We start from the raw sequence: 10,900 nt of genomic DNA on the forward strand, positions 1-10,900 counted from the left end.
AGAATAGGAATTGTATTTGTGGCTTTTCTTCATGTTATGTGGTGAATTTGTATTTTGAAGAGTCAAGTTTGAGATAGCAATGAATGCTTGATTTAGAAATCTAATTTAGCCTTTGCCCCCATTATTTGATGTTTTAATTTTTGGAATAGTGTTAAAAAAGAAGAAATTTTTTTTGGCTTATGTATAATATTATTATATTGTAGAACGTATGGTTAAAAAGAAGAGAGAGAAAAATGAATTATAAATTTAATGGAGCTCAAACGTGGGATATTAATATATGGAGAAAATTCATAAGAGTTTAAGTATTACACATTTCAAAATCAAGAAAACAAGTTTCAAATTTCAAAAATTAGATTTTTATTAAGATTTATTTATGATTTAATTAATTAATTAAATATATTAAGGTCACAGATCTATGTAATTTGATAACAAATCAACGATTTAGTTAGTCACATATTATTTTTCGGTCACAAATAAAAATTTTTATACTGGAAATTACACCCATCCATACTTTTAAATATCCAACTTCAAAAATCATATCCAAAGTTTTTTTTGAACAAATATAAGATAATGATTCAAATTTTTAATATTAATAATATTCAATTAAATATTAAATATAATAACACAAATTTGATCCAACCACTCCCCAAACCTTAATCAATTTCAATTAAATATTAAATATAATAACACAAATTTGATCCAACCACTCCTCAAACCCTAATCATCTTTCTCTCAGCAACGATTGGATACCACTATAGTGGCGAGGTAGGCTGTGGCGATGACATTGTTACAGTGGCTTGAGCATCGTTGCACTGTGTGGAGGGCGTAGGGACGATGACGTCGCTGAGTGCAGAGTGAGCGTCGCTTCGTAGTTTGGGAGAAATCTGGTGGGGACACGATTTGGGAAGAATCTAATTTTTTTTTTGGGTTTTTGCGAAGGTTTGAGATCGTGATCGTTGCTGTACGAATCAAGTAATGGTGGAGTTCAGATGACAGGGTGTGGTGGTGTGCTATTTGGTTGGTATGGTGACGATGTTTGCAGTTGGTGGTGGTGGAGGAGTAGAGATTGGGTGATACGTAGCTCGTTGTTCGGTTGGTATAGTGGTTGTATAGGTGGTTGATGGTGGTGAAGCATTGGTTTTGGTTGTTGGAGTGGTGGTGGTGACAGCTTCTATATTTTGGTGGTGGCAAGCAGTCAACGATGGTAAAATTTCAGCTTGGTGATAGTGGTGAGGTGATGTTCACAAGTGTTGGCGGTGGTCACGAATGATTTGGTTGGCTGTGGCCTTTAAATTGGTTAATCTGTGACCAATGAAACAATAAATTGTGATACAAAAATAATGCGTGACCTAAAAAATTGTCAATTTGTGACCAATGATTTATGACTATATAATAAGTTGTGACTTATTATATTTGTGATTTGTGACTGATTATTAAACGTGACTTATAAATTTTTGACTTGTGATCGATGAACACATTGTGATCTATAAATTTTTTAAATTATGTCTGTAAAATAATTTGTCATATAAAAATGGGAAAAATTCACAAGAGTTTATGTATCACACATTTCAAAAAAAAAAAAAAAAACAAGTTTCAAACTTCAAAAATCAACTTTGATTAAAATTTATTTATGAATTAATCAATTAATTAAATATATTAAGATAATAGATCTATGTAATGTAATCACAAATTAACGGTTAGTTAGCCACATATTATTTTTCGGTTACACATCAAAATTTTTATATATCACAAATTATTTTATGTTCACAATTTAAAATTTTTATAGGACATAATTTGTTGATCATTCACAAGTCAAAAATTTATGATTCATGATTTATTAATCGACCACAAATCACAAATATAATAAGTTGTGACTTATTATATATAGTCATAAATTATCAAATTATTGGTCAAAAATTGATATTTTTTAGGTCTTACATTATTTTTTATCACAATTTATCGTTTTCATTGGTCACAGATTAACCAATTTAATTGTCACAATCAACCAAATCATTTGTGACCATTGCCAACACTTGTGACCACCACCTTGATACTATCGCCAATCTGAAATTTTACCAACGTCGATCGCTCGCCACCGCCAAAATATGGAAGTTGTCACCACTACCACTCCAACAACCAAAACCAATGCTTCACTGCCATAAACCATTTGTACTACCACTGCACCAATCGAACAACGAGCCACGTATCACCCAACCTCTACTCCATCACCATCACCACCACCACCACCACCACCACCACCACCACCAGCACCAACAACTACAAACACCATCACCCTACCAACCAAATAGCACACCACCACATTGCGTCATTTGAACTCCACCACCGCACCATCTCCGTCATGCGCGGCGCCATCGCCACATCTTGATTCGTGCAGATGATCACCACCCATACTGCCACTATCACTTGCATCACCATCAATAATTGTAAACACCATCACTGTATTGCCACACAGCACTCCACCATCGCACCATCTCTGTCGCGCACGGCACCTTTGCCACTACTTGATTCGTGCAACAACGATCACCATCTCAAATCTTCGCAAAAACCCCAAAAAAATCAGATTCTTCCTAGATCGAGCCCCCACCAAATTTTGCCAAACTGCAAAGCGACGCTCACTTTTCCCTCAGCGATGTCATCACCCCTACGCCCTTCACATAGTGCAACGATGCTCAAGCCATTGAGAGAAAGAAGAGAAGATGAAATTGATTATGGTCAGGGGAGTGGTTGGATGAAATTTGTGTTATAGTATTTAATATTTAATATTTACTTGAATATTATTAATATTAAAAGTTTGAATCAATATCTAATTTTTGTACCAACAAACTTTGGATATGATTTTGAAGTTGGATCTTTAAAAGCATGAATGGGTGTAATTTCCACTTTATATATATACACACACACACCCCTAAACATTACCTGTTCTACATTGGACTCAATATCATTGTCCATTTACACGCTTGGAACAAATCCGTCCTCATAGCATGTAAGGAGGCCCAAATTAAATGACACGAATACGTAGCTTGCTGATTTCGTATTCCCTAATTGTTAACGTAGTCAATTAGAGAGAGAGAGAGAGAGAGAGTGAGGGATTAACTGAATCATCAAAACGTATATTCACACCGTTTTCACTAACAAAAAATTTGAAAATCCCAAAGCATCCCGCCTTTTCAAACTGCAGAGTAATTAAAATTACAAAATCAAAATGGTTTCGCGAACAGTGAAAGCTTCTTTTCCATCAAAGATCGAACGCACTGTCGCCTCCGCACTTCTCCTCCTCTCCTCCTCCTCTTCAATGTAAATTCTATCAAAACTGATAATTCATCCAAATCATTCTCTATTATGTTTTGCGTTTTTATCAAACTTGATTGATTATCGCTGTTGTACTTGTTTATTTGAGTTTCTTCAGAGGAAGCTGCAGTTCTGAGAGCTTCATGAATCCAAAACTCTCGATTTCGAATTCGAGCAATGGAATTTCGAGCACTGTGATGACTGTAGATGATGAATCATCGACTGCAACAGCGTCAGCTGGAGATCCTAGGCTGAAGGTGATCGCGTTTGTGAATCGGTTCCATGAAATGAAGCTCAAAATGATAGCAAACTGCTAACTGATTGCTTTCTCGAAGTCTCGGAAATATTTTATCTATTGAAACTACTTTTGCTTTGACTTTTGATCTTTGATAAGTTGGCGTTGATGAGTTTTCCACTGAAAATTTAGTTGTATATGATTTGCTCTGTTTTGTTTATGTTGATAATATTTCTTTTGGAATAAGTCTCTTTTTATTACACCTCCGATAATTGTTATTCATTTATATTTAAGTTGCTTTTGAAATAATGCAATCGTTTGTCCTGGAACACTAATATAATTGATTATGCTTCATGAATAGTTTTCATGCGTATTTTTATTGGACATTCCACATAAAGGCAGATCTATTTGATTCCTATCTTTCATACTATAGTTAACTCACTTTTCCAGTTCCATGCATAACTAACAGTTATTTATACTGAACCGGCGCTGAACATCCAACTTTTTCAGACTCCTTCTGGTGACACGAAATAAATTGCACAACAGTTTATGTAGATCTTGTATAGACCTCAGAACATGCCAAATATGAAAAAAGGAATCAACACCTGGTTAAGCATGGAAATTACCATTAATGTACTGCAGGGTTGAATTCTGATCGTGTTATTGTTGATCGAGTGCTTTATCATAAATTTTACAAAAATTGATTGCAAAAGTTCGCGATACTTGTCACGAACAAAATTTTTAGCGTGCTAGCATTTGATTAACTATATGATTATTCCGATTGTTTTAGGTATGCAATTAAAACTTGAACGTTATATTTGGTTCATATGAAATAATGCTTTCATTTTTCAGTTCTAATTTGATTCATAGAGATGAGCTACTCTCTGTTTTCTGTTCATCCAAACTTCATTGTCCTTCTATTCTGCAGCGCAGTATTAAAATTGACCTGTACTTGAATTTACTTGATCTGTATAAATGCTGCCACTACTGTTTGAAGACTTTCATAATCTTTTTGTGATTTTATTAGGTAAATGTGGTGCTTTAGGTAATTAAGTTTTTACTGTCCTTTGATTGAAACATTACTCTGGTTGACTGAATTTTCTTAATATCTTAGCTTTAACCTTGAAACAGCCTAGAGAATTGATTAGTGATATTTGGATCAGTCGAGTTCAGTTTCTTCTTTAAAATACAGTAATCATATTGAATTCAACACATTTTGTGTGTACCAAAAAATGATCATCTCAACAATTAATCCCAAATTTTTTTATGTAAAGTTCTGTCTAATTGTTTTCATAATGCTACAAAACTTTTAAATTTCTCAGATCGTGCGAAAGAAACGTTCGAAGAGCATCTGGATCTCCGATTGCAAAAAACTGACTTCCGGCAAGCTAGAAATTTTGCCCGATCAGGTGCCGGAATCTTCTGACTCTGCGTCTGAGATAATTATGACTGAGGTTTCATCATGCTTGTCCAGTGGCTCCAGTTCTGTTTCCAGTGCTCAAAGCTGCACCAATGTTTTTAGTGTTACTGACAAATCGAGGAAACCAGTTGGCTCAAATCATATGGGACACCGAGCTGAGGCCATACTTAGGGTTCTATCTGTTGGGAGTGCTTCTGAAGTGAAGATCCGTGAATTGCTTGGTGACAGCCCTTCCACCAGCAAAGCATTAAGAATGTGAATACCAAATCTCTCTCTTTCTTTGTGCCTTTGTTACAAAACACAACACTTAGATGAATACAATGCAGTATGCATTGCATTATTGATTTCTTCAGAGGAAGCTGCAGTTCTGAGAGCTTCATGAATCCAAAACTCTCGATTTCGAATTCGAGCAATGGAATTTCGAGCACTGTGATGACTGTAGATGATGAATCATCGACTGCAACAGCGTCAGCTGGAGATCCTAGGCTGAAGGTGATCGCGTTTGTGAATCGGTTCCATGAAATGAAGCTCAAAATGATAGCAAACTGCTAACTGATTGCTTTCTCGAAGTCTCGGAAATATTTTATCTATTGAAACTACTTTTGCTTTGACTTTTGATCTTTGATAAGTTGGCGTTGATGAGTTTTCCACTGAAAATTTAGTTGTATATGATTTGCTCTGTTTTGTTTATGTTGATAATATTTCTTTTGGAATAAGTCTCTTTTTATTACACCTCCGATAATTGTTATTCATTTATATTTAAGTTGCTTTTGAAATAATGCAATCGTTTGTCCTGGAACACTAATATAATTGATTATGCTTCATGAATAGTTTTCATGCGTATTTTTATTGGACATTCCACATAAAGGCAGATCTATTTGATTCCTATCTTTCATACTATAGTTAACTCACTTTTCCAGTTCCATGCATAACTAACAGTTATTTATACTGAACCGGCGCTGAACATCCAACTTTTTCAGACTCCTTCTGGTGACACGAAATAAATTGCACAACAGTTTATGTAGATCTTGTATAGACCTCAGAACATGCCAAATATGAAAAAAGGAATCAACACCTGGTTAAGCATGGAAATTACCATTAATGTACTGCAGGGTTGAATTCTGATCGTGTTATTGTTGATCGAGTGCTTTATCATAAATTTTACAAAAATTGATTGCAAAAGTTCGCGATACTTGTCACGAACAAAATTTTTAGCGTGCTAGCATTTGATTAACTATATGATTATTCCGATTGTTTTAGGTATGCAATTAAAACTTGAACGTTATATTTGGTTCATATGAAATAATGCTTTCATTTTTCAGTTCTAATTTGATTCATAGAGATGAGCTACTCTCTGTTTTCTGTTCATCCAAACTTCATTGTCCTTCTATTCTGCAGCGCAGTATTAAAATTGACCTGTACTTGAATTTACTTGATCTGTATAAATGCTGCCACTACTGTTTGAAGACTTTCATAATCTTTTTGTGATTTTATTAGGTAAATGTGGTGCTTTAGGTAATTAAGTTTTTACTGTCCTTTGATTGAAACATTACTCTGGTTGACTGAATTTTCTTAATATCTTAGCTTTAACCTTGAAACAGCCTAGAGAATTGATTAGTGATATTTGGATCAGTCGAATTCAGTTTCTTCTTTAAAATACAGTAATCATATTGAATTCAACACATTTTGTGTGTACCAAAAAATGATCATCTCAACAATTAATCCCAAATTTTTTTATGTAAAGTTCTGTCTAATTGTTTTCATAATGCTACAAAACTTTTAAATTTCTCAGATCGTGCGAAAGAAACGTTCGAAGAGCATCTGGATCTCCGATTGCAAAAAACTGACTTCCGGCAAGCTAGAAATTTTGCCCGATCAGGTGCCGGAATCTTCTGACTCTGCGTCTGAGATAATTATGACTGAGGTTTCATCATGCTTGTCCAGTGGCTCCAGTTCTGTTTCCAGTGCTCAAAGCTGCACCAATGTTTTTAGTGTTACTGACAAATCGAGGAAACCAGTTGGCTCAAATCATATGGGACACCGAGCTGAGGCCATACTTAGGGTTCTATCTGTTGGGAGTGCTTCTGAAGTGAAGATCCGTGAATTGCTTGGTGACAGCCCTTCCACCAGCAAAGCATTAAGAATGTGAATACCAAATCTCTCTCTTTCTTTGTGCCTTTGTTACAAAACACAACACTTAGATGAATACAATGCAGTATGCATTGCATTATTGATGTGGAAGCACGTCCCCTTTGATAGGAATAAGACAAACAGTAATTTCTTAATGTTGACATTCAGTAACATTATATAATGTTAGCTCCTGAGTTCACAAAATCTGGTCATTTGCAGGTTGCTGAAGCTAGAGGAGGTAAAGAGGTTTGGCGCGGGGGGTCGTGGCAATCCCTATATTTACATGGTAAGCATATATTTATCCACTGTTCTCGTAGGAAATATTTTGTACATGCTGAGAATATTCCGCAACCATTAAAGAAAGGACATATAGTATTGTTATTTCTGCTTTGTTGTGAGAATATTTGCCATACAGAGAACTTTTAATGGCTTGCAATATAATATAACAAAACCTGGTCTATTGATCTATTCAATCGGTACATAAACAGAGAAACGGGAATAGAAGTATAGTTTAGGATGTTACTAATTTAACAAGACATGAGAACTGAAACTAGATTTTATGAAACCATGATTGTAACGTGCATATTGAAAAACATTTCTAATGTCAATCTCCAGGGAAGTTGAACCATCATTGCCATATGAGTTTCGTGAATGAATATGATATTCTTTTCTAAAATATTTTCGATAATTATCAAATTATCTTATCTTTTTCAGATAGCATGATCAACTAGGAAGTGTAACAATCGGCTGTACCAAGTCTGGTGAAGCATAACACGATAGGAAGAATTTTGGTTTGACAGAATTAGGGCAAGATATATAGTATATATATGTATACAACTTCATGTTGCTATTATTGTTTAGCAAATACGTATATAAAAGATCATGCTTTGTAATAGAACAAAGTTTCTTACAGTTGCACCTTGTGCTTTTATTAAGTTCTTTAATTGTAAATGTCTAGTTTAATAATAGTAAAATGGTTTAAGGCATTTATCACTTGTTCCCCTGTCAAAACTGCCTTGATGCAATGTGATCCAAATTTGACTTTCTTCAAATAAATCTCAACGTGTATAGACTCGAATTTTATCTCCCTTGTTACGATAATTGGACTTATGGGTTGAAAGAGGGTTGTTTATTTATTTATTTTTTTTTATTTTTTATTTTTTTAAGTCTTATTTATCAATGTAAAACTTACTTGCATGCTTTTAACCAAGTTTGAAGTCTTGGCACTTATTTAAAATCCTAAGAAACGAGAGGTTGAATTACTTTTCTTTGGTTGCTTGCTTACTTTTCAAGTACTTCTCTTTCTGGTCAGAACTTGATCACAATGGAAAGAGTTTGTTATACACAATTCAAGGACCAACTTTGAGATAATAATCTTGCATAATCAGGTCACCATACTTGTGTATTTTCACTGCCTTCTCCAGACCCGAATTTGCGTTACTGTATTATAGTTTTGGCGTGTTGGGAGTTATATCGACGTTGTGTAATGGAGAGGTTGAGTTTAAATTCAAACCCAACTCTCTCAACCTCCCTCTAAACTATTGCCATGTAACTCTGGTCAGATCAACCCACATACGCGATTTGTTTTACACCAATGTTTTTTACTTGCACATGATGAGCTTGACCTGATTTTAATGTAATATCAATTATATCTATCTCAAGATCTCCAAGTTCATTCACGTAAATGGATTGTGCGACAGATGAGTTAATTTAAGAACACACAATATTGTACACTTGTTAGGGATTTATAAAAGCTCTACAAGAGGAGTATATTTCTCGCTATAGCCTAGACATTTTGTAATATCAGTTTATTAATTTCTGATCCCTCAATTAATTAAAGAACACAATCAACTTCCAATCTTTATTGTATTCACAATTGTTTTACAAAACTTCAAAAGGTTAACACAATTATTCGATCGTTGAATACAAGCGACGCATTAGATACCTTACCTACTTGAATCGCTTAACATAGTTGCATGTTTGTTTCTTGCTACTCCAAGAGATAGTGTCATTATTAAGCAAAAATCCATATCTCAAAGTTGATTTGAGCTCTGTTGGGATCTCCACACCATTTAGCATTTGTGTATCATTTTAAGTACAAATTATTCCCTTGATAGCACAAGGAGTAAATAACTGGTAGTACCCTTTAGGCATCTCAATTATCTTTTAACAACTTTTCAATGTTCTTTTCCAAGATTTGATTTATACATGTTGATCGGACCAACGACATAAAAAATGCAAGAATGAGTACACATCATAGCGTACATTAAGCTCCCTACCGTATTGGAGTATGGTACTCTGGACATTTTTTCTTCTTTCTTAGGAGTTTTAGGACATAAGTGAAGATTTAGAGTTTCGCCTTTGGATACACAATTCTCTATTTTGAAACATTCAAGTATTTTCTTTATATATATGACTTTAGTGACAGAGTAAAAAGTCGTTTTGAATGATTTCTAATACTTAATATGTAATTCACTTCACCCATGTCCTTTATTTCAAAATTTGAAGACAACCATTTCATAATAGTTTTAATATATTCATTATCATTCCTAGTCAATAAGATATCATCAACGTAAATAGATAATACTATAAATTTCTCATTGACTTTTTTTAAATAAATATAATGATTCTCGTCCATCAAGACAAAATTGTACGCGATAACTGCTTTGTCAAATCTCAAGTATCACTATCTAGAAGATTGCTTTAGGCATTGATCTTTTAATTTACAAGCTTTATTCTTTCGACATGTTTTAATGAAACCTACTGGTTGTTGCATGTAGATATTTTCATCCAATTCTCAATTGAGAAAGATATTTTTTATGTTCGTTTGATGTAATTCTAAATTTAAATGTGCCAATATGACTAAGTGTAAGCGAATTGAAGTAAATCTCACAATGGGAAAAAGATCTCTTCATAAACTATATCCTTCTGTTGTGTATAATCCCTTGCTACCAAGCGAGCTTTATACATCTTTATAATCTCATCAGTTTTTCGCTTTATTTTGAGAATCCATTTGTTCCTAATAGCTTTCGTACTAGTTGGAAGATAACCAAATCCTAGACTTGATTGGACTTCAGAAGACTTAATGTTTTCTTCCATTGCAATTTTTCATTTTCCCTTTATAGGGCATGATAGAGCGTTATGTACTGATTTAGGTTCTTAATAATCTTCTGGAGATACCAGAAAAACTTGTCCTTCAATCTCAAAGTGACGTTTAAGCATATTGTTAAACTTCAAAAAGAAATTTGTTAACTTGGCTAGTTGTTCGCGAAGCGTAAAGCAACAAGCGATGGGAACGAAAGCATAGAAGGCTTGCCTAAAGCTTGAACATTTCTCTTAGCCAGGCCTATTACAGGTTGTTAATAAAAGGTACGTGGGCCAATGAATAAAGTGTGACTCCTATAAAATCAATTTTAAGGTATCTGCTCACGAAACATTTCTTTTAATTTTAAAATCCCACCGCAAGTGTACGGTTCGTTAGCAAGTAGTAAAATGGACTATGAGTCCAAGTATCGTTCTCACAAGGATTGAATTGGCTCTAATTAAACTAATGTGACCTTAACTGAATCCAATTGAATGAAAATTTGGTCTAAGTGTGAAAAGCCCTAATTTGGAAGAAACCCCCAATTTGAAACCCTAATTTTGAAGAAAACCCTAATTTCGAAATTGGAAACCCTAATTTCGAAATTTCCCTAATTAAATGACTCAACAACTCAATTAAAATGTAAATATGCAATTTTGGAAGTTAATGTATAGAAATAAATTGAAATAGAATCATTAGGATCTCGACTCCCCAATTGATTACC

General features: G+C 34.1%; 1 protein-coding gene across 1 annotated transcript; it reads left to right on the forward strand.

Annotated features, from left to right (window-relative positions):
- The first annotated feature begins 3,168 nt into the window (after window positions 1-3,168).
- On the forward strand, window positions 3,169-8,145 carry LOC111404626. Its single transcript, XM_023033409.1, has 6 exons — window positions 3,169-3,566; window positions 4,867-5,219; window positions 5,318-5,456; window positions 6,757-7,109; window positions 7,314-7,380; window positions 7,809-8,145. Exons 1-6 carry the CDS (start codon window positions 3,453-3,455, stop codon window positions 7,815-7,817), a joined length of 1,035 nt encoding a protein of 344 aa, XP_022889177.1. The 5' UTR covers window positions 3,169-3,452; the 3' UTR covers window positions 7,818-8,145.
- Window positions 8,146-10,900: the final 2,755 nt, after the last annotated feature.

The sequence above is a fragment of the Olea europaea genome, chromosome 11 (genome assembly GCF_002742605.1).
Source record: "Olea europaea var. sylvestris chromosome 11, O_europaea_v1, whole genome shotgun sequence".
Lineage (NCBI taxonomy): Eukaryota > Viridiplantae > Streptophyta > Magnoliopsida > Lamiales > Oleaceae > Olea > Olea europaea.

What these genes read in the sequence shown, in the direction of transcription:
- LOC111404626 (XM_023033409.1), top strand. Translation starts at nt 3,453, where the DNA reads ATGAATCCAAAACTCTCGATTTCGAATTCGAGCAATGGAATTTCGAGC. An exon ending in CTGGAGATCCTAGGCTGAAG is followed by an intron (nt 3,567 to 4,866) that starts GTGATCGCGTTT and finishes TAAATTTCTCAG; the next exon opens with ATCGTGCGAAAGAAACGTTC. An exon ending in CTGGAGATCCTAGGCTGAAG is followed by an intron (nt 5,457 to 6,756) that starts GTGATCGCGTTT and finishes TAAATTTCTCAG; the next exon opens with ATCGTGCGAAAGAAACGTTC.